Here is a 23,803-nt window from a genome sequence, read left to right as displayed (position 1 = left end):
ATTTAAAATTCGACCCATGCAACAAATCTCAAAAAAGTTGGGACAGGGCCAAAAAACGTTGTAATAGTTGAATAATTCTAAAAATAACACAAGGAGGAATATTTTGAAAGGAACTATATTGACTGCCAACATGAATGCACAGATAAAATACCATCACAGAGAGGCTGTGGCACTCAGAAGCGAAGATTTTGAGGGACTAATTACTGATCTATTACACAGAAACATTGAATTCTCAAAATTGCAGGCATATAAGGCCTATTTCTGTAATGTAGAGTTCTGTGAAATCATTGCACGAGTTATGAGATCATGACATACCCATCGTCAATAAGCAAACTATGACACTCCAACAATGACAGCTGTTGAAAAAATGACCATAAACACAACACTTGATTAAGGCACATGATGCAGACATTAGACAGTGCTGCAAGTGGCAAAGCTCATTCTAGATGGACCTAGGAGACATGTGAAACTGTCCTCTGATTACAGAATGGAAATTATTTCATTCTTTTTTAAAATCATGGAGTCATGCACCCTCCAGGTTATGAAGAAAATGAATACTTCAGCTTGATTTAGTGGTCAGTCTGAAAGACTGCATATATGATGGTAAAGGGGTGCAGAGATGCCTTGGTTATGGTCTTCTTACTCATGTAGAGCATTAAAATGAGGGCTGAATGATATATTCAGACTTTAAACAGCATACATAGCTACCAAGGCATTATATTTTGGAGCACAGTCTTTAGATATTGCCCCACAATGATGGAAAATTTCAATCTCTACTATGTTCCAACAGTGTGGTTCCATCATAAGAGTAAACAGGTGACAACATTGTTTTCTTGCAGTGAGGATATGCCACCTATTAAGCATAACAAGAAGGTAAACAAGTCGAAGAACACACCTATCAGTTGAGCTGCTGAAATCATGTCTAGCATAGGGCTGGGCGATTCACCCTGAAAAAAAAATCTAGATTTTTTCATTACCAAACTCGATTCACGATTCACGATTCGATTCAATCCCCCCCCCCCAAAAAAAAAAAAAAACTTGTTGAGCTCTCTAGGCCCCAACGTGGTGCATGTGTGTGTGTGTGAGAGAGAGAGAGAGAGAGAGAGAGAGAGAGAGAGAGAGAGAGATTGATTGATAGACAGAGAGATTGAGAAGTAGGCTCTGTTTGTGTGGCGGTGCCTCTGGTGTGTGTGAGTGAAGCCTACTCGGACTGGACCAGTTTATATGGACATGGGGTAGCCTATAGTAGGGGTTTTCAAAGTGGGGCCTGGGGACGCCTGGGGGGGCGTGAGAGGATGCCAGGGGGGTCGTGGCAGATTGGCAGGGAAAATATAGCAAAATTAATTGAATGGCCTAAGTAGCCAAAATAAACCAAAAATAGGCTTAAATCCCAAAGGAATATTTTTTTCTTTAAAATATTTATGTATTGTGCTTTCTGTAGTAGCCTACCTGAACGGTCTTAGGAATACACAAATTTATCAAGGTGTGAGACTGGGTGCAAAGAAAAAAATTGTGTGGCACGTCCCATGTCAGGGGGGGCTTGGCTGTATCTACCTGTATGTGGAGGGCTCATAGTAAAGTTTGGGAACTCCAGGCCAAAATAGCCTGATGTAATTTATCTCAGAACATTGCTAATACATTGAAACATCTCAGAGAAAGAACAAAAAATGTGAGGGGTAAACCCTCAGGCACTGTTGAGATTTGTCGTCACGTGCCATCCATCCACACAATATATTAATGATGCATTATAGTACAGATGTATGGAGGCTATTGTCCCAGATGAACAAATTTAGCAATTGTCTGCTGGTTTCCCATCAGAGCCCATACTAATGCGTCTGAATACATGTCGATGCATCTGAACACTGCTGCGTTAACACAGCGAAAACATTTTGGAGCAACACACTAAAACAATGCTTACTTCAAGACGGTAACGTTTGCAAGCCTGAGTAGATTAGCCTAGATATCGCGTTTCATGCATTTAATCAGACATCAACGCATTCGCACGGGATTAGAACTAGTTTTACAGCTGGTAATCTCTCCAGACTCCAACAGGTGGTAAAACTCTCGGCGAAGTTTACCGATATCGCCGCTATCTTTACTGACATGGCGCTTTCAGACGCGGTTACTTTACCACAAGTCTCCTAACTAGTCCCGTCCGAGTAGGGCTTTAGAGAGAGGAGGAGAGAGAGCGTGCGAGAGTGCTCCGGTTGCTTGGGTGTGTGTGTGTGTGTGTGAGAGAGAGAGAGCGAGAGAGGGAGGGAGAGAGATTCCTTTCAACTCACATATGTTGGTTAAGATCATACAGGCGAGGAAGCAGCGCATCCAAAACTTTAAGCATATTGAAAACCTCTCTTCTCTGCCGAATAAATTGGAAGCATATCGTAGTAGGTAGTTCTAGGCTAATTGCATCCGTGATTGCTTTCCACCTTGCGCCACTCTTGTGGTAGGGGTAGAGTAGTTTGTTTAGCATTTTCTCCGCGAGATGTTTTCGTTTCAAATATTGAACCATGCCTGTAGTCCGGCTGCTACGACGTACAGCTTACGTTATGACAACACTGTCATTCACAATTTACAAAGTGGTAGGTTGTTTAATTCATCATTGGTAAAACGATAGGAGGTAGTGTCACCTTTTTTGAACAGGAGCCCGTATTCCTAACCCGTTTCACTATATTTCTGTCAAACCATTTCACTCACCACGTTTGTTTGTGCATGTAATGGGGGAGGAGACACAGAGAATGCACTAGGTAGGCTAGACCTAGTGGCGAATGCAATGCGCTGTGCGCTTGGATACATAAACTGACAGATGATTTTTAAAAAATCGCATAACGCGATTTCTCAAAAAACAAATCGATTTGACGTTCAAACTCGATTTTAAAATCACATCGATTTTTTGCCCAGGCCTAGTCTAGCACATCAAAATATCTATCTTTTAAATAAAATCATGCCATCAGTCAAAGTATTTAAATATTAAGTCTCCTCCCTTGTGTTGTGTTTAGTCTTATCCAACATAAAAAGCATTTTATTGGCCCTGTCCCAACTTTTTTGGAATTTGTTGCAAGGGTGAAATTTTAAATGATCACATAATTACCGCAAAACAATCATTCTGCTTGGCTTTAACAACTGATATGTTGTCTGTACACAATGCTCTACCTTATTAACATATTGAATGTTTTGAAAATGCCAGCATTTTTATTTTATTCACAAAATACCAAGTGTCCCAACTTTTTTGGAATCCACTTTTTGTACATAGGCAGCACTATTTAGACATTGTTAGTAGACCTAAATCTGAAACAATAAGTGAACATACATAATTTTAATTTCTTGAAAAGGCCAGCTACACTTATTTGTGCATCAGTGCAGTTCTGCCAAATTGGTAGCTCATGAGGACCCATGCTTTGTACACCTTTAAGGACCTGAAATAATGAAATCGTCCTGTATTTAGCAACAAAATTACAGTTCTGTATTGAGCTAAAACTGGGCCCACAATTCGGTTAACGACGGGTGCTAACATGACACTGCAAATTTTGATGCAGATCACTTACTTTTTATTCAAATTCAAGTCTGTCTTATTGTGTTGAAAATGGGACTTAAAGTGACACTGCGTGAGATTTTTAGTTGTTTATTTCCAAAATTCATGCTGCCCATTCCCTAATGTTACCTTTTTCATGAATATTTATCACCACCATCAAATTCTATGTATTCATTATGACTTGAAAAAATTCACTTTTCATACATGAAAAGGGGGATCTTCTCAATGGTCCGCCATTTTGAATTTCCAAAAATAGCCATTTTTAGCTGGAAAAAATGATTCTACTTGGGTCATACTAGAAAATATTTGTTTACTACTCAGTAAACTTTCATGTAAAGATCAAATTTGGCATTAGGCAGCCCAGTTTCAATGAGCAGCATAGTTGCACTACCTTTTTTGACCATTTCCTGCACAGTGTACCTTTAAGCCATGTTTAGCTTTGTAATAATGTTACAAATATAGCCTACTTCATGACTGTCTTGAAAAAATAGAAATCGGAACACCTCCAACACACGTTCAATCAATGTTCCAAAACAAGAAGCACAGCATCCATACAGGTGATATGTAAAATGGTTAATCCGAGGAACTGCGACTCCAGCCAAACACGTCCTCTCAACGTCACAATGCCATTGAACCACTTCATCCATTTATTTTGTCAGTTGTTCAATTATCAGCTTTGTTAAAAACACTCTGTGGCAGTTACATAATTGGCCACGACATAAAACATACTGGGGATCAGTAAGGCGGGTTAACAGTAGTGACATACATACAATATGTACAAGTTTATATAGCATACCACTCCAGTAAGGCAGTACAGCAACTCTGTGGGGGTTTTTTCCACCCGTAGGACAAACACAGTACATTGTGACTCTTACAACAGCCACAGACACTCAGTCAGTCAGTCTCATTGATCGCAAATCTCTAACGCATTTAAATAATAGGCACAGGTTATGTGTAATAGTACAAGGTAATGGTTTTCAAAGAGCTAAGATACAACAGTGATCGTGCAATAATGATTCCCTTCAGTCCCTCTGTGGAGGAGGAGAAAATGTGCTGGGCAGGGAGGAGAGGAGAGGGGAGGAGAGGAGAGGTCGGGGTTAGAAGTTGCAGTGCACCATAGCACATTATGGTCCTTAGAGGCTGCTCTTCTCATTCTCAATAGTGAACTGTTGCTTGGGTAGTGAATTCAGGCGCTCAATATCGTGAAGCAGACTTGTCGGGGTCAGAATGTGGGAGGACCCTGGGAAAAAGACAGCGATAGAGAGAGAGAGACAAGAGAGGCAGTTTTTAGATCATTCCTTTGTGCATACCTCGGAAATATGAGTGGGCTCTTAAGGTGACTAACTATGTCTATAGCTTAAATGGAGAGGAGGGGGCAGGCAATTCTCAGCTGGAACTCTGAACACAGAACAAAGAGATGCGATTCGACCTCAATTGAGCCACTCATGTTAGGGAGAAGCTACATAAGTGACGACCCAACGCCAGAGGGAAGCGTGAGATTGAGGCAGTTGAAAAGGCTGTACAGGAGAGGCACTTACAGAATAGACTGCTGCAATGCACATACTATTTAAGTTACTATAGAATGTCGCTTTACACATGAACAAAATTGAAAGCAGCTCCATCTTCAGTGCGGACACACAAGTGATTACAATTCCCATAAAATGAAAAAAGTAAGTGAGGAAAGGGATACCTATGAAGACTTCACAGCCTTTGGTGGCCTGAGTGACCTCGTAGGCGCAGCGCATCTCCGAGAAGCTGACTCCACCCAGGATGAAGACGATGAGCTTGGAGCTGCCGTGGTGGTCGTCCGCAGAGGTCTTGTGCTTCTGACGAGCACTGCAGAGAGAGAGAGAGAGAGAGAGAGAGAGAGAGAGAGAGAGAGAGAGAGATGAACTTAGTTACCATTTTCCATGATGATTATTAACATTGAAAAGATTAAAATAAATTGGAAAATGTATTTAAAAGGTTTCGTTTCAAGGTTAACCCCTTGAAATGGGGGTGGCATCTTGCTTTTAGGGGTTCTGTGGAGCACTTCAGAGACACAGCGAACAAGTCGGTAAGATCTCAGTTGGGAGAGGCACGGGACCGGAAAGAGGGTGACACTGACAATTAATCTGGTCATTGATTTCTTCACACATGTCTATGAATTTCAAGTTATTTATTAGGAGGTTGACCCCCCGAGATGCAGAGTCTGGATTTCAAGAGGATCCGCAGAGGCACTACTGAGGAGGAACACTAAATAAGACAACTACTACAGCAGTAAATAAAAAAGGAGAAAATGGCATGAGTGGAGTCACCTGACTGCTCGAGAGCCGTTCCAGGCTGTGGGCGCTCCGGACACATGGGGCCAGTCCTGCAGCTTATTATCCACGGCATCCTGACACACACACACACAACACAACACAGCACAGCACACAGTCAGGACACAACACACAGTCACAACACGTCACAACAGCACACAACCAAAACGCATCAGTCACAACAGTCACAAAAACGTGAAAAATGTTAAGTAGGAGAGCTGCCTGCAACTGGGGCTGGTAATCATCGATTTAAAAAATTGAAAACAATACGAAGCTAGGTGGAACAGGCACTCAAAGTTAATACCTACAGTATATTTCATTGGCAAACAATGATATATAATCCAGTGGGATCTTCCAGAAAGCAGGTTATTCCCAAGGTATGTTGGTTTAGTCAGTCTGAAGTGTTAATTCCGAAGAAAGTTTAGAAGCAGAAGAGACCCTTGACCTAGGTATGTTAAAAGAGTTAGACCAAAGGTTCCCCTCTATGGATGAATGGATAAGTTACTATTTACTCTGAGTAAACTTAGCCAGCGAAGTCATTGAACTATTTTAACTATTAAAAACCCATACGACCATTGCCAACCAGCATGCAATACCCAATTCAACAAAATCTATTCTGGACAACCCAACAGAAAACAAAAAACACAGCCAGTTAAGACCACAGGCCATTCAAAACCCCTGGGCATATCATATTCAATTAAACAAAATCTCCACTCCATTCTGAGACAATGAGCGTGTAAATGCACAGCGGGGTCTTTGCAGATACGACTAGAGGAATGTAGCGTGTTTACTTCCTTCAGTATAAAGGTTTAACCCTTCCTGTTCACAACAAAAGACTCTGTGCAGAGACCCACTCCCTTCTTTGTCCTGGGGACCCGATAACAGATCTCTCTCCCTCACTCCAGTAATGGCTTTGACCTAGGGAACTATAACCATGACCATCACACAATACATGGCAGTGTACAGCCTACCACTCTGATCTGCCCAATCAGTCAATGTGCCTGCATATCCCCCTCTTTCAAGGGAATATCCAAAATTCTCATTTCAATTCCAACATCACAATCTCAATAAGGCTCGGCAGCTTACAATAAGTACACTGACTATTTGTGACTCTTAAACACACACAAGGACATGCCTGTTATAGTACCTCACACGCAAACACACACCATAAAATAGACAATAAGGTATATGCTACAGCTCCTTGTTCTAAAACCCATGGGGTGTAACCTAGCAGGGCGACCCAGATAGCTAAAGCCCTCGGTCTCTTCCCTCCCCTATACTACAGGGCATGTACATATGAACACACACACACGCACACACGCACACACGCACACACGCACACACACACACACACACACACACACACACACACACACACACACACACACACACACACACACACACACACACACACACACACACACACACACGAAATGACTATACCTTTTCGTTAACTGGGATGTGTGTGTGAGGTCTGACTAAAAAAAGTTAACTAAAAGTGTGCATCATGATTCTGTATATGATATGGGCCATGTATTCTATACTTCTTGTAAACCGGCAACATTAAAGGCTAAAGTGAAGAGCACGTATACAAGTGATTCAAGAGTTAAAGGGGTGTGCCACTATTTTGGGGCTTAATACAGTTAAAATCATTGGCTGGGGTTTATAAAGGTGGTAAAGTGTCTTATTTTTCATGTTAAGCGTTGTCTTGCTTTAAGACGAGTTAAAAGAGGGAATATGTCGCTAAGCTAGTGAAAGTCAATGGATCCGTGTAGCATTTAAGATTCACATTTTTTAATTACATTTCATTACAGTGCAGTATAAGAGAGTAAAAATCTGTGTGAGTGAGAGTGTACGTGTGTGCGTGTGTGTGTGCGTGCATTGACTGTGTACCTCCATGATGTCTTTGATGACTGGTGTCCATCGTGACACGCTGTACATGCCGTCCTGAGAGCGGTCTCTCCTGGATGACTTGCGGAACATGGACAGCAGGCCCGGCTGCAGGGGCACACAGAGAGCCATCAGACACTCAGCACACGCTCGCAGTCTACTTACTTAACAACTTACTCTTTAATATACTGGACACCGCCTCAAGTCATCAGCCATTAGAGTACAAATCAAATGTTTTTGAATGAACCTTCCAATGATAACAGTATTTGTTTTAAAAAGAAAAACTTCAATTATGCACTTTTCCAACTGCTTTGAATTATTACGTGTTTGTAGTGTTGCAAAGAACTGAAAATTATCATTTTTAAAATTAAAGCATTCAGCTAAATATTAAGCAGCGGATTTGGTACTCAGCAAAACCTTCAAATCATCAGTACATCCCTAGTACACTACCATGTCGGTGTAACAGTCGTGTAACGTTTGAGTAAGTCTACCATAAGTGTAATGTAACGTACAGAGTTGATGATGGGCACCCCCAGCTCCTTCCAGTTGAGGATGTAGTCCTGTTCTCCGGTGATCTCCACATGCTCGATCAGCTTGTTCAGGTTCTCTTCCGTGGTCCCTACGGCACAAACACATACGGATGGAACATTATATTAAACATACATTCGACGTGCAGGCATAAAAAATGACATCAAAAATACCGTACAAATGGGTAAGTCATGGATAAGCGGTTAGGGCGTCAGACTTTTATCCCAAATGTTGCCGGTTTGACTCCCGACCAGCCAGGTTGGTGGGGGGGGTAATTAACCAGTGCTCTCCCCCATCCTGAGCATGGTACCGTCCCACCGCACTGCTCCCTTGGGGCGCCATTGGGGGCTGCCCCCTTGCACCGGTGAAGCATAAACGCAATTTCGTTGTGTGCAGTGTGCAGTGAACACTTGTGTGCTGTGGAGTGCTGTGTCACAATGACAATGGGAGTTGGAGTTTCCCAGTTGGGCTTTCACTTTCCCTTTAAACGCATATTCCAACACTGACAATTGGAGATAAAAAACCCTCTTGTTTCAGACTATTTGTGCTAATTTTTTAACGAGATTTTATTGAAGAATTAAACAGAGGCTAATATGATCTTCATAGTTTGCAAAAATACTGTTTAATACTTATAATTACCACAAATTAGCTTCTGGGCACATGTTAACATGCACATCTAAATAACCATCAAACTCCTATAAAACACTCGAACACTTGACCCACAAACACTCACCGTTGAGGCTGAAAATGTAGAGTAGCACAGCGCGTATCTTGTCGTGCTTGGTGTATCTGTCCTTAGGGGGCAGCAGCACTGGCAGGAGGGTCCTCATCGGGTCCTTTACCTTCTGCCCTTCCACGTCCATACCCACCGCCAGGTCCTGAAGACAATGCAATACAGTACAACACAATCAGAGTATGTTTCAGAGTATGTTTTCTGCATTAGTCTATCCCAACTCACAGAATGTCTTTTTGCACAATTATCTTTTTGTACATTTTTTATCTTTACTATTTTATTTTATTTTCCCCTCCCTGACTATTCCTGCGTTATTTGTGTCTTGAAATGTCCATGTGGGCATTTGTGTATTTGTGTATTTATGTAAGCTACTGGATACCTGAATTTCCCCCTGGGGATCAATAAAGTTACTCTACTCTACTCTACTCTACTCTACTCAATGCAATACATAAGATATCAACAGTCCATTCCACAGCCATACCAACCGCTAGGCCCTAAAGACACATTACAATACAAACACAGATCAACATTCTACCCTGCCACATCCACACACACCACCAGGTCCTAAATACAACATAATACAATGCAATGCATATGCCAAACCTTCTCCTTCTCCACATCCATACCTAGGTCTAAAGACTGACACATTACAAAACAAATATGATAAACCTTCTGACAACATAGTATAAGATAATACATATTACCAGTCGGTTCCACATCCATACCTACTGCCAGGTGCTTAAGACAACACAACACAATACAGTACATATCAACACAACACATAGTATGAACCTTCTGCCCTAGAATATGATCAACCTTCTCCCCATACATACCCACTGCTAGGTCCTAAATGACACATTCCAAAACACACATGATTAACGTTCTGCCCTTCCACATCCATGCCTACCACCATACCTACACATCACCAACACACACCACAATACATGTGATGAGGGATTACCGTAAATTAGGCCAGTGCTAGACAGCAAGATCATAAGCTACATACTGTTACATACATAAACACACTGTCCCTATGATAGAGAAGTACATCATGACAAGGAGACGCATCCTACTGACATGCTTTTCCCGCTCCCATACTCCAGATGCAATATGCGTTTCTGCACATTTTTATTAACTATTGTTTACTATGTTTCCCCCGCCTCCCGTTTTATTTTCCGTGGCAAGTCAAAAATATATAGAATAATAATATGTTAATTAAAAAAAACAACCAGAAGCTCACAGTTTTCCCTGCCTGCCTGCTTGTGTGCATGTCTTCCTCTTTTAGAGCAGGAATGTTCTGTGTAAGGGGTTGGGTGGGGTGTAACATGGGTCAAACATGGCCATCATGGTGTTCTACAGAGTGGCAATAGCACAGCTCAAGCAAAGCGGTTGGATATATAATAAAGAGGAATCCAAACAAGCCCACTCAATGCAAAAGCGTGTGCTCAAAATTTGGTCTCCTAAGGGGGCGTTGTCCCTCCTTCTTCTTCTCTTTTCATGGTGTTTGCACAAGACGTGCGCTACCGCCATCTACAGCGCTAAGGGGACTCCATTTATTCTCTACTTCAAGACTCCGAAGGTCTCCTAATCGAAGGTCTCCTAATGCCCCGTGTACATCGGGAGCGACCAACGCGAATGAAGCGACGGAAGTCATTCATTCTCTATGGAGGGTGCGCGACCAGCGCTACCGGAGCGAATTCGCCAGGGGCGAAGCTTCTTGAGCGACCAGGGCGACTTTTGACGATTAAACTCAAGCTAATCTTAAGCGAATTCGCTATGACGCTGTTCGGCGAAAACCAATCGGAACGTTCATATCGAGGAATGTCCCAGGCTGTCAAGACAGAGCTGTTATGTGATTAGCTGAATCAAACATGTCAGTGCAGCATCCAGAGCGAATAAAACGAATTCATGGCGAAACTTCTTCAACCACCCCAGCTACCCGGTCGCGTTGGTAGCGCTTGATGTACACGGGGCATAAAGGGGCGTTCACCCGACGTAAAGTGGATACCGGAAAAGAACCCGCCTGCTTTATCTCACTCTTATATACTATTCTCTGGCTCAAGTGCCTGAAGGGGGAAAAGCATGTCACACCAAACTGTCATTCAGGGACCTGGCTCTGAGGGGGGAAGGGGGGGCAGAGCCCTGCCATATTGGAGGTGGGAGGGAGGGGCTTATTTTGACCTTGGCATGGTGTATGTGGGGGCCGGCATAAGTGTTTTGTCCTGGGGCCCAGTGTGAAATTGTTTAGTCCCCTCTAGTCCTGTGGGACAAAGGCAGACATGACTGCATGTCCATGTAGGTCACTAGTGACAAGACAACAACACACTTCTGCCACGACATCTATCCATCCATCCATCACACACAGACTAATTAGCCCTCGCTTCACACCTGATTGTCTCTTCCGCAAGCGGAGAGAGTTTGATTTCTTGCTCTCCCTTTGAATAAAACACAGAAGACACACACACACACACACACACACATGCGTACACACACAGGCACGCACACACAAATACACACACAACACGGAAAAGTAATGAGAGATTTTATCTTAAAACAGGTAGGCAGCCAGATGGGTCAGACTATTCGGTTTCTGACCTGAAGGTGGGACTTTTAAGCCGTTGCCCTCATGACCCATTTACCTGCTAAGATTCAACACTTAACAATTACACTCTATTTCAATGCGACTTACAAAAGAAGTTATGGAATAAGTAAAGTTGTGTAGAGGAATCAAGAGTCAGCAAGGCATGGTAAAAGTTAGCGTAGGGTGCATTTCAATGTTGGGTGGAATTCATTTTTCCATTCAATGACGCTTTACTGACAAGCCCAGCGGTAGGAAGAAGGGAGGTGGAAACTGGAGAAAGGGAGAGAGGCAGATAGAAAGAAAAGGAGAACAGGACAGAAGAACAGAGGAAGAGAGGGAGAGGGGGATAGAGGAAGGAAGAGAGAAAACAGCAGCCTACCTGTTCCACCTGACACAGCTTGTCGATTTTCCCTTGGTAGCAGTTCATACAGTCTTCAGCCAAGTTCAAGTGCACCGTTTTCTGTGTGTTACACGGACAAAGAAGATTAGATTAGATTCTTTATGGTCCGGGATATTTGTTTTCACCACATCAGACAGGACAGTCCTATCAGGTTCGACATTAGCTAGTTCTTCATGGTTCACATCTTCATATAGAATACATAGACACAATTTACTCATACACATAAAGATCCACACACATCTAGCGATATACGGTACACTCCTACACATATACGCTCCTCTACATACATACACTGAGGAAGGACGAAAGAAAAGATGAGACCAAATCCTCCAGCAAACTCATGAACTGGTACCAGCCTACGCATATGGGAAATGCCTATTGGGAAGTGGACTCAGCTCAAAACTGCTTAAAAAAAATAATAATAATAAAGAAAAGGCCTTCTGGCATATTGGGAAGTGGACTCAGCTCAAAACTGCTTAAAAAAAAAAATAATAATAATAAAGAAAAGGCCTTCTGGTGTGAGCAACTGGGTCAGTATATTTATTGTTGAAACAATTGGCTTGAGCCATCATCAGTGCCTCACAATCAGAACATCCGACTGTGTGTCATGCTACTAAATAATATTTTAAAAAAATGTTAGTGCGCTTGCTTTCACTCACACCTAAAATGCCAGGTTTTACATACCTGGGATACTTGCTTGCGAAAGGACGGCATCTTCTTCATTAGATTGGCTAGGCCTCCTATTGAGATCTAGAGAGAGAGAGAGAGAGAGAGAGAGAGAGAGAGAGAGAGAGAGAGAGAGAGAGAGAGAGAGAGAGAGAGAGAGAGAGAGAGAGAGAAGAAATAAGAGATGAGCATATTACTTAGCCAGCTTTACTACAAGGAGGATTACATATAAATAATGTATAATACCGGTAAGTCAAAATAATGAACAATGTAGTAAGGTGAATGTGTGATGAAGGAAGTAAACAATTGATTAGAAGAGTTGGTCAGACCTTTGCATCTGGCGTCTTCTTGCTGGCTGATATCTCTTTGACCAGTTTGGGGATTTGCCTGGGGATATTAGATCAACTGGTTATGGCAAAAATCAATGACAACACGGCAACAACAACTCTTTCTCTGAAGATTTTGTGTCCAGTGACGTGCCACATGATCACGCTAATCAATGACAAGGACTTTCACTCTCTTCATTTCTTTCAAGATCAATAAAATATCTCTTCCACTTCCACACTGCTCTAAGATGATGGGGTTGCCACTCTATCTGCCCACTTCAGTTGAATAGTGTTGTGTCATGTGACCGCGTTGGCCAATGAGAGTGCTGGGATGGCCACTCACTCTGTGACTTGTGCGATGTGCATGTGTCGTAGCCGCACCCACAGCTCATCGCTCTCATTCAGCAGAGCCTCCTTCTCCGTGCCATCCTTCATCTTGTACCTGAGAGAGAGAGAGAGAGAGAGAGAGAAAAAACAAACAAAAAAACCTATGATGTCACACTTTACAGGCTCTTAATTACATGTGTGAAGAAACGCGTCCCATCCACAAGCCTTCCATTTTGACATGCTGCCCTGTATTACACAACGCATGCAAGTTAATGCAAGGCAAAGATTACTGATAACATTGCTCTTTGCATGTGTCACTCTAAGCATTCCTCTCTTTGTACAGAACTTCTGTAGAGCTACGTGGGGTAAATCAGCCGTCTCGTTGTGCATACCTCATACCTCAGTCCTGTGCATACCTCAGTCCTTATATATATATATATATATATATATATATATATATATATATATATATATATATATATATATATATATATATATATTTTTTTTTTGGTAACACTTTATTTTATGGATAAATCTATTAGCACTAATACATACAATGTTAATGCCTGCATAAGTAACTTTTAAGGCATGTACAAAGCAAATGCTAAGGCCTACTAGGTCCTTACTAAGGTTAAATTGGTAATAAATCCCTTATTGTGCATGAACAAGACATTTGCGAATACATGCCTAACAAATGTTTGATTTTGCTTTGTACATGCCTTACAAGTTACTTTAACAGGAACATTGTATCTGTTAGTGCTAATAGATGTATCCCTAAAATAAAGTGTTACCATTTTTTTTTTAGGGCTTTTGCCTTTAGGTTTGACAGGACAGTGGAGGAGAGACAGGAAACGAGAAGGGAGAGACAGATGGGGAAGGATCGGCAAATGACCCGGGCCGGAATCAAACCCAGGTCCCTAGCTTAGTAACCCAGTGCCCTACCGTTAGCAAACTCTATTGGCCGCCTCCTGTGCCAATGGTCTGTCCAACACTAACTAAACGTACCTGTATGTGTCTTTTTCGATGGGCAGCAGGTCGTACGCCATGGCCTGGTAGGTGAGCTCATGTACAACCGGACTCACAGGGTCGAAACCTCGATCCACAATGAGCAGCTGGGACTGGGTCTTCTCCTGAGGTCATATAGTCACACAACACAACCAAGTTACAATCTGGATAGAGTAGACTATGCCTAGCAAAACCAGACCGGCGTACCTCCTTTTAATTACAACAGAGGGTCTGGCTTTGCCTCTGTAGACATCGTCTATTGCATTTATTGCACCGTGTGTACAGTATAGCACTACATGCCATGTGTTGGATGTATGTAGAGAGCTAAAAATCTACCATAGTTACATTCTTTCTTCAAGTAAGTGTAGACTTAAACAAATCAATAAAAGCTCATTCTGAACCATAGTCAGAGCACTACAGAGTGACTGATGTGGAGTGATGATGTTGGAAGTGTTATACTGATCAGTACCTATGGGATGCCAAGGTGGTGAGGAACTGAAGGTGAGGTATAGAATATAGACTCTCTTTTTATTTGCCATTGTGACAAGTACATGAAATTGAGCATTCCTTGTAATTTGAAGCAATAAATGATTAAAATAAAAAGTTTAGAAAATAACTTACACATGTGGTCCAATCACAGACATACACACACAAATACACTTCACAAACCTCACAAACCCAACCACACATATCACAGCCACATTCATCCAGGTCTACTGACCTTCTTTGAGTTGATGTCTAGTCGGTAGTGCTCCTCCAGCTTGCGGTCCACCATCTCAGCCAACTGCTTAGCATACTGCACCGTGGAATCTCTGAAGCACAGAACAAAATAACAATAACCGTGGTTAGAAAGCGCAATGACCAACAGCATAGAGAATAAAAATGCCTCTACCACCAACTCCTGCACTTAACAAAACAAGGCATCCACCCTAATCACACTGAATCTACTGTAGGTGGTATTCAAAGTTACAGATTCTAGAAAAGTTGGACTATGAAACTAATTAAGTCAAGATGTATAAACTGTGCAGTGTTTGTTTGTGTGTGTGTGTGTGTGTGTGTGTGTGTGTGTGTGTGTGTGTGTGTGTGTGTGTGTGTGTGTGTGTGTGTGTGTGTGCGTGCGCGCGCACACACAAGCATGTGTGTGCAGGCCTGTGCATGCACTGCAGGCATGTGTGTGTGTGTGTGGTTATGTGTGCATGTGAGCGTGTGTGTGAGTGTGCAGTGTGCGTATACTATATGTTCCTGATATTCTTGTGAAAAATGTTCTTAAATGCCTTTTAATATTGTTATATTAATGTACTCTGTAAGCTTTGGAAATACTGACACTATACAAACAGGCATGCCAATGAAGTATACTCGAATTGAATTGGATTGAAGTGAGTGAGTGAGTGAGTGAGTGAGTGAGTGAGTGAGTGAGTGAGTGAGTGAGTGAGTGAGTGAGTGAGTGAGTGAGTGAGTGAGTGAGTGAGTGAGTGAGTGAGTGAGTGAGTGAGTGAGTGAGTGAGTGAGTGAGAAACACAGTGGAGAGTTGGAGGGGTAGCGTGTGTGCAGGCAGAAGGCACAGTGTGGCTCACTTCTTGTATCTGATGCCTGGGTTCTCTTTCAGCGTGGCGCAGAGAGTGACGATTTGGTCAGCTAGAGTCTCCAGCATCTTGCCCCGATCCTCACTGTGCGGGCTGTACACGCTCTTGAAGGCTGCAGGGTTGTTGCAGGTGAACACCTACAACAGAATAAGTAGACAGTTGAGCATAAAGGTCAGATTAGACTTCTGCAACTGCGCTCGTCAAAACTCGCGTGGGAGTGGCCACGAACCAACATTGTATTCATGCATCTGCGAGTTCTGCGAGGTCCGAGGTCTCGTCGCGAGCCACATTTGAAATTGCGCGATTAGGCTACTTTCACTACATTGTAAGCACTGCGGTCATTATTAAGCAATGTTGCTTTCTATCCCGGTTAGCTAGGTATTTTCACACAAATTGCAAAGGCAATGCACTGTATCATTATTTGTATTTGACATACCCAGTCTGTTTTCACGAGCAGAAAATGCAAGCATGTAAAGACAGTTGATTCTGCCGCTGTGTGTTTACATTCGCTGGAGGAAAGGTAGTAAAACCGCAGGCATTGTGCCACGAGTGTTCAACTGATGCATTGTTTGTTACTTAGCTTGTAGCTTCGTGTATTTACACACAAGGCATTAATAAAGTTTTTAACAGAATACAGATCTGCTCTCGCAAACTACTGGCATTGCGCTGCCACAAGAACAGAACAAGGAAGTAGCGAGACGACCAATTATAGCGCCTTTTTGTCTGCGTACTCCGCGTCCGTCCGACGGATAGTTAGAATTTTTTCGAGGCGCTCGACAACGGGCGCAGAGCCTCTGAGAGGGGGGCGTGGACTCGCATAGACAGAAAACGGACGGACGCAGAGCCTATGCGTCCTAAGCATAAATCTAGCTTAAGGGAGAGCACATGTGAGCAACACAACACCTAATACTAGTGGAGATTAATTATGCCATTATTGCCAAAGTAGAGCACAGATACATTACCTATATCAGCAATCTACACACATCAAGCATGATACACATAGGCTGCTCACATAGTTGACATGACTAATAACATATGTTAACACGCTTTAACTTGTGACACAAGTATCTCCTCCAATGACTTTATGCTATGTCATGGAGGTCAAGTAAAACAATTATGGGGACGCATTTTGCTGCACATTAATCGACAAATGAAAGTGAAAGCCCATTGGGAAACTCCAACTCCCATTGTCATTATGACACAGCATTCCACTGCACACAACGAAATTGCATTTATGCGTCACCCGTGCAAGGGGGCAGCCCTCAATGGCGCCCCTAGGGAGCAGTGCGGCGGGATGGCACCACGCTCAGGTTTACCTCAGTCATGGAGGAGGATGGGGGTGAGCACTGGTTGATTACTCCCCCCCACCAACCTGGCAGGTCTGGAGTCGAACCGGCAACCTTTGGGATACAAGTCTGACGCCCTAACCGCTTACCCATGACTGCCCAAATACTGTAATTGCGGCCATAGCCTAGCCTTACGTATGTTTCTGTTCCACTTTAAATCGGGCTTTCACATCCACATATATCCATGCACCCAAACAGACAGGGGACATGCTAACACCAGTCCTCAACATTTTAAAACAGCTAGGGGAAAAAATCTGAGCTTTGTTCACCTCTTCAAATGGCATGCTGCAGCAGACCCACAACAGACTACTATTTGACAAGGCAATATCTCTAGAACGAGCCACATTTGGACCATAAAGCTTTGCCACAAGATGAAAGTGTTATAAAAAGACCGTTTCCAGTCTAAAATCAATTTTTACTATTATTATAATAATAATAGTAATTGCATTTGTATAGCACTGTATCACAAGGCATGTAACTGTAACTCAAAGTGCTTAACAAATGGGAAAAACATCATTGTTAGAGATGGATTTAAAAGGAGAGGTATAGAGGAGAGGCAGAAATAGCAGGAAGGCAGAGGAAGAAGAGATAGATAGAGATTGTAGAGTCATAAGCTCAACGTAGGTTAGGACCAGGATTCTTAAATGCGTAAGATCCATAGTGGCTGGGCCTAACATAAGTCATAGATAGTCTCCCAGAGATTGGGCGCTCAGATGCGGCCCCTGGTGACATCAGGGGTGAGGAAAAACTCCCTTTCGCTTCTGCTTTTTGCCTTTGTACGGCAGTATAGTCCTCCAGTAAAGTCCTCTAGTAGTTCTACAGGTAAATATATTCCCTGAGCATGCACGCACGAACACACGCACATCTATAGCTGTGCCATTACAGACCTCTGAAGTCAAGCAATTCAGACAATGCAAGCAACAGCTCTGCTATGGTTCAAAATAATAACAATGCTTCTCATTTTAAGTCAAGGTGCTTATTGTACTGATCCCTGTAATTTCATCATGACTTAAGCTCAACACTGCACTTCACAGCAGAAGATTGTGAGTCCTGTTGTGTAAGATATCATGAAGCTTTATTTAATCTTTTATAATTGCCCTATAAAGGCAAAGTGCAGTAACTACAGCAACATTGAAACTGAGAAAATGCCTTCAAAGCCTTGGTATTAGGTTGGATATTTTAGTTACTGTGAATTTGACCGCAATATCTCTAAAATGGGACACATTTGGACCATAAGGCTTTGTGACAAGATAAAGGACATGTAATGAATACCATTTTCAGTCATAACTCAATTTTGACAAAGTATGTAGTTACTGTACTTTGCCTTTGTAGGGTAATACCCTCCTGAAATCACCACTGTGATTGAGCCACAGACCAGATCTCATTTCCAGCCTCTTGTCCTATATGAAGTGCCTCTTTCAACAGTTACTCTGGAGCCATAAATTATTTCGCAGTCAGCCATCCACTCTCTCTCACAAAGCCCTTTTCATTTTTAACATCATCCAGAAGTATGCCACACAAAGGGGGAAAAAGCCTTCTTCCTTTTTCACGAGATAAACAGCAAAGAGGTTGGGCAAAAGGCACAGCCCTCCAGCCCCCAGAGAGCGAACAGCAGAGCAGTCCATCCTGTTTCCTCGAAAACCCCTCAGGTCATACAGCCCGATATCCTCTTCTCGGACTCAGCACCGGGATATACAGACGCACGCACGCACGCACGCACGCACGCACGCACACAGCTAGGCTAAGCTTTTGTGTAGTGGGGTGGGAAAACCCATGTAAGGTAGTATATGCACAAACCAACAGACTTTCGTCTTTTGTCTCTGTTTGAAACAGAACACGGCCTCAGACTTCAGTTTTCAGTATAAACAAAGGTGACAGAGGCCACACATGCAGCCACTCTACAGAGACAACGAACTACTGCCGTTTTCACACACATGCATGGTTACCTGGGATTCCTGGGGCAGGAAGGAGATGTGCACTTCCTTGCAAACGCGTATGTGCCGGGCACATTCCATTTTAATCTTGTTGAAGAGGGCGTCAGGACAGTCTGGTTGAGAAACGGGACACGACCTTTGTTAGATTGCTGAATAACTGGGAGTAACATACAGTAGGTGACAGTAGCTATAAATGAGGAGTGCATTTCAAATATATCTGTGTCAGAATTCTGAATCATACATCACAGTCCACATTTTAAAAAGTACTTCAAACGGTGTCAGTGACGACAACCACAAACCACAAGGTTTTTCACCTGGTTGTTAACCCTTCCATTTCCTTTATGCTAAACGCTAGTTCCTTTGAAACACACATAACTTATCCATGTTCTGCACTAGGAGTGTATGGCAACAGCCTTAAGTGATGCCCCCGCCCGGCCCGGTCATGTTGTACTTACTGTCTGTGAAGTAGATATAAGCTGCTTTGTATTTCGGCTTGGGTTTGAAGTCTTTGATGAAGGCCTCCACACTCTACAACAGTAGAACAATCAATCAGTGTGTGTCCATAGTATTGTTGTAATGTCTTCATAACATTGTCATATTCATCAAGTAACAGACATGGCACCTTCAGGAGTTACCACTATTAGATGAGAACAATATGTTTCTTTACTTCCATATATTGTGCACGTGTGTGTGTGTGTGTGTGTGTGTGTGTGTGTGTGTGTGTGTGTGTGTGTGTGTGTTCTCCAGTAATACCTTTGCAGTAGGTGTAATGAAGTAGATGGCCTTCATCTCTGGGACAGGCTCTCTGATTTTGAACAGGTCCTCCACAACTACAAAGAGCAGGAACAGGCATTTCATACCACATATGAATATCGATGTTACCCATCTGAGGCTCAGCACCACAAATTCACAACAAGCCACACATACATGTTAATGGGGGTACACGCATGGCACTTGGGCCAACGTTTTTTTGCCAGCAGAACAACACACAATGGTTCTTGGTCTGAAATGCTGAATATAGCTTGTACATTCCTTGAATGTCAGATAGAATACGTGAAGGTGGTGTCTGTGCCTTTGTCTTTTGGATGGTTTCACTCAGTGGATATCATTCAAAACCAAAAAAAAACGTTTCGATTCCCATCCCGTCTTTGGCTTTTATTAGTTTCGGCTTTTCAATATTTTTTTTTCCTGAATTGCATCCAGCTCGAGTGTGTCCTTCCTTTTTTTCCTGCTCATGAGTCAGAAAATATCATGTCTGCTTAGGGTCCTGTGTTAGGTCAATACTATGTTAGGTAACTATTCGTAACAGAGGAAGTTGTTTCTTCAAACCATGCTCTGTAGCACTGACTGACCACATCATACGATCCCAGTGACTCACTCTGCTTAAGGCACCATGTCTATTCACTGTACAGGGTATACAATCCGAATTGGTCTCAGAGGGAAGGAACTGGATTGTGAAGTGTGGGAATTTTCCACGGCTTGAAAGGGTTTCCCCTCATACCGCCATCATTTGAAACTATGGAGTGTAAAAACTACTTCCCTTATCATATTGGCTTACATGACAGAAGACTGGGTTCTATGCAGAGTACTTGGCAAGCACTACAGGTGATTGAGTCCTCAAATGCAAACTGTAGCAAGACCTATTCACATGAAGCTAGGGGCAGGTATTTTCTTCAGGCATATAGTGTACTGTGAGAATTTTCATTGTCAATTTTCATTTTCCCCCCGCTCTAAGGCCACTTCTTCTCTTCTTTTGACACTAAGCTCAGAGTGCAACAAATCGAAGCACTTCCTTGGTGATAAATCTGTTCTCTATGCACAAGACATTGAGACACACATTAGTCTCACACGTACCATCAGTATATAAACTGACTTTTGTAAGGAGCGGCGGCCAGGGAGTATTTATTTCCTCCCAGTGAACAATAACTCCCTGTAGTGTATTAGAGTGAATACTGAAACTGAGGGAGCTGCGCTCCAGTTGCATCTACTGCTGGGGTGAGGAGAGAGGGAGAGTGGGGCTCTGGATGGTTACTGGATCAATACAAACTCTGAGTCGGCTTTGGATGTTGTCAGTGCTTGTGTGTCGTTAGGCCAAAAGGCCATCAAACTTAATCACAGAGATGTTGACGGCGGCTTTACAAATGCATTTTCAGATGGTAAAAACCAGGAAGCCCTGATTAATCAGGAACTGTCAAGGCAGTGCAACTTACTGGTGATGCCCTCGCTCATGAGGTCGGACATCTTGCAGCAGGAAGACAGCAGCTGCGTCGTAAACTGATCCAGTATGAGAATCTATGGGAAAGAGAGTAGTTCAGTGTCGGTACAGTGGCACACACTCACAGACACAGACACAGACACGCACACAAAGTGCATCCCTGAGGAGACAGGTGAGAATATGTGTATTACAATGCAATGGTGCGGTTACCAGTATAGGGTCTGGTTTATGGGAACATTGGCCCACAGAGATTATCCATCAAAAGCTTACCTGCTGGTCTGTACACTCAAAAGGGACAATAGACTGATACGGAGTGGGAGGACAAACAAAAAGACCAAGTGTTTTTGGGACTGAGTCCTGAATAATGACTGGGGAGAAGAATTTACATGTCGACAACAGTTGGGGTTTATTAACTCCTACCCAAACTCATTATGCGCCATAACACTCACCTTCCATAGCCCCGGCTTCTTACAGTCCTCAAGGATACTGTTCTTTATCCCTAGAAAATAAATCATAGAAACCATTAGGAGTAATACATAGCTACGACTACCATATTAGACAAATAAAAAGAGGGCTTCCTTGTCTACACTGAAGCAGTTGCTCATAACTGAGAGTGACCTCTGAAAACAGCTGTGTGTGTGTGTGTGTGTGTGTGTGTGTGTGTGTGTGTGTGTGTGTGTGTGTGTGTGTGTTTTCTCCAAAACGGGAAAAGATAATTCACCCTGTGCAAATGAGCAAATCAGTCATGCCAGGGACTCCCTTTTTCATAGTCTGTTTCAGTCAGTGAACATGTCACAAGTACCAACAGCCCTACTACTACACCGGTGTTCGTTTTATGGTTCCTCGTAACTGTTAGCCAAAACCCCATCCCATTGTGGTAGTGTCCTGTGTCAAACAAAACAACTTTAAACATATGAGGCCTTTATTGTGGAGTTATGTTGGCTACCCAGTAAACAAAACTGATAAGCTAATGTTAGCTGAACTTGCTAGTTAGCGATAGCATACATTGGCGTAAATCTAAAAAACACTGGTTAAGTTTTCACTGAATTTCCAACCATGTGAAACTGAATTTCAGCATACGAGTATAGACAAAGCCTAGAAATATATGTGACTGTATGCTGTGAAATGGGCAAATGGGATACCTCCCTAAACTTCCGTATGAGAAAAATTGGAACTGCTCGTGCAACAGTTCCATAACTCATCAGAACTTGCTGAAACTGAGTCAGGGCACCACGGGACATAGCAGGAAGCATCGCCGAGTTAACAAATGCACACGCTCCTGAAAGACTTGACTGACAACACTCACAAAAGTGCTCAAACTTACTTTGCCATACAGTCCATTTCAACCCGTGTTCTGGTCCAGATGCCATCTTGTCAAGTTGGGAAAGACAGCGGACGTGGGACCGCCCATATTACGTCATGGAGCAATATCAACAGACGTGGAAGGGCGTGTGTAGCCTAGAGTTTATCACAGCCTTGAGTTTTGTCGGCCTGGTCCACACTAATAATTCGTTTTGCGAAAGTTTTTTTCAGAAAGCTAGTTTTAAAACACCTTTTAGATTATTTATGTGAAATCCATCAAATGGATCAAACCTATCAGCTTCTGGCCAAGGATAGGCATAATTAGGCCTACTATATGGCCTATTTTATTATAGGCCTAATGAATTTCCCTAAATGTGAGAATAGGCCTAGATTTTTTTCAAAAATCTAATACCGGTATTTAGCTATATCAGAGCAACATACTTTGGCTATTCAAACTCATTACCTGTGTAAAGCGCACCTTAGCGCAGCCATCTGTGATAGGCTGAGAGAATCTGATGGGAGGAGCTATGTGTAGGTATTTCAGACATCATATTACTTGTAGGTTCAGAAAATAACAGGTCAACAGGGACCACTACTGCACACAGAAGAAACTATGCATCAGAAAATGGCGTGGAGAAGTTTGAAGTTGCTGGTCCTTCTCTTATCAACTTGTGTGTCAGGGGTAGGCCAATACAATAATCTTGTGATTTATCTGTAAAAACCCTACTCTTAACATTTTCAGACAAAGTGTAGGCTGTTGGCCCATGTTAATCATTTTGTTGAAGAATTGATCATTCAAATGTTAATTCAAATAATTCAAAATTGATCATTCAAACCTTTTCTTTGTTTTCTTCCAACAGCAAACAGGTAAGAATTACATTTTCATGTTGGGATTTTTGTCTACTTTTCAAAAGCATCAATATTATAGCCTAAAGATAATGTTTAATTTATTCTACTGAGTGTTCTCAATTGGTCCATCTGTGCATCCCTCTGTGTGTCTGTCTCTACCTCTCTCTGCTCTAGACATTTCTGTATCTGTATTCTACTCAACATCAAGAAGCATAATGGTGCGTTGGAGTCGATTTGAGGGCGCAAGCTCCTACATGGTCACAGCCACTCTCCCGAACACAGTCATTAC

General features: G+C 42.6%; 2 protein-coding genes across 2 annotated transcripts in view; one reads left to right on the top strand and one right to left on the bottom strand.

Annotated features, from left to right (window-relative positions):
• Window positions 1-4,153: 4,153 nt before the first annotated feature.
• Window positions 4,154-22,768, bottom strand: stxbp3 (syntaxin binding protein 3). The gene is made up of 19 exons (XM_063201936.1): window positions 22,688-22,768; window positions 21,813-21,862; window positions 21,359-21,440; window positions 19,902-19,978; window positions 19,604-19,676; window positions 19,161-19,261; window positions 15,860-16,005; window positions 15,007-15,097; window positions 14,286-14,410; window positions 13,297-13,395; window positions 12,957-13,014; window positions 12,646-12,711; window positions 11,941-12,021; window positions 8,981-9,125; window positions 8,232-8,338; window positions 7,723-7,827; window positions 5,827-5,906; window positions 5,220-5,365; window positions 4,154-4,769 (listed from the first exon to the last, which is right to left on the bottom strand). Exons 1-19 carry the CDS (start codon window positions 22,731-22,733, stop codon window positions 4,663-4,665), a joined length of 1,785 nt encoding a protein of 594 aa, XP_063058006.1. The 5' UTR covers window positions 22,734-22,768; the 3' UTR covers window positions 4,154-4,662.
• A 522-nt stretch (window positions 22,769-23,290) lies between these two features.
• Window positions 23,291-23,803, top strand: part of LOC134451599 (fibronectin type III domain-containing protein 7-like) — an 18,515-nt gene continuing 18,002 nt past the window's right edge. The window contains exons 1-2 of the mRNA XM_063202103.1: window positions 23,291-23,303; window positions 23,689-23,803. The exon at window positions 23,689-23,803 is cut by the window's right edge and continues 143 nt beyond it. Of these exons, the coding sequence (XP_063058173.1) occupies window positions 23,291-23,303; window positions 23,689-23,803 (128 nt within the window). The remainder of the gene's footprint in view (window positions 23,304-23,688) is intronic.

This window comes from Engraulis encrasicolus, chromosome 6, assembly GCF_034702125.1.
Source record: "Engraulis encrasicolus isolate BLACKSEA-1 chromosome 6, IST_EnEncr_1.0, whole genome shotgun sequence".
NCBI classification, from domain to species: Eukaryota; Metazoa; Chordata; class Actinopteri; order Clupeiformes; family Engraulidae; genus Engraulis; species Engraulis encrasicolus.
This window is presented reverse-complemented; position numbering and strand designations above follow the sequence as displayed.

Coding starts and splice junctions, on each gene's coding strand:
- stxbp3 (XM_063201936.1), bottom strand. CDS start 22,733: ATGGCATCTGGACCAGAACACGGGTTGAAATGGACTGTATGGCAAA. Junction 12,712..12,956: donor AGAAGACGCCAGATGCAAAG/GTCTGACCAACT, acceptor CTCTCTCTCTAG/ATCTCAATAGGAGGCCTAGC. Junction 5,366..5,826: donor AACGGCTCTCGAGCAGTCAG/GTGACTCCACTC, acceptor CTCTCTCTGCAG/TGCTCGTCAGAAGCACAAGA.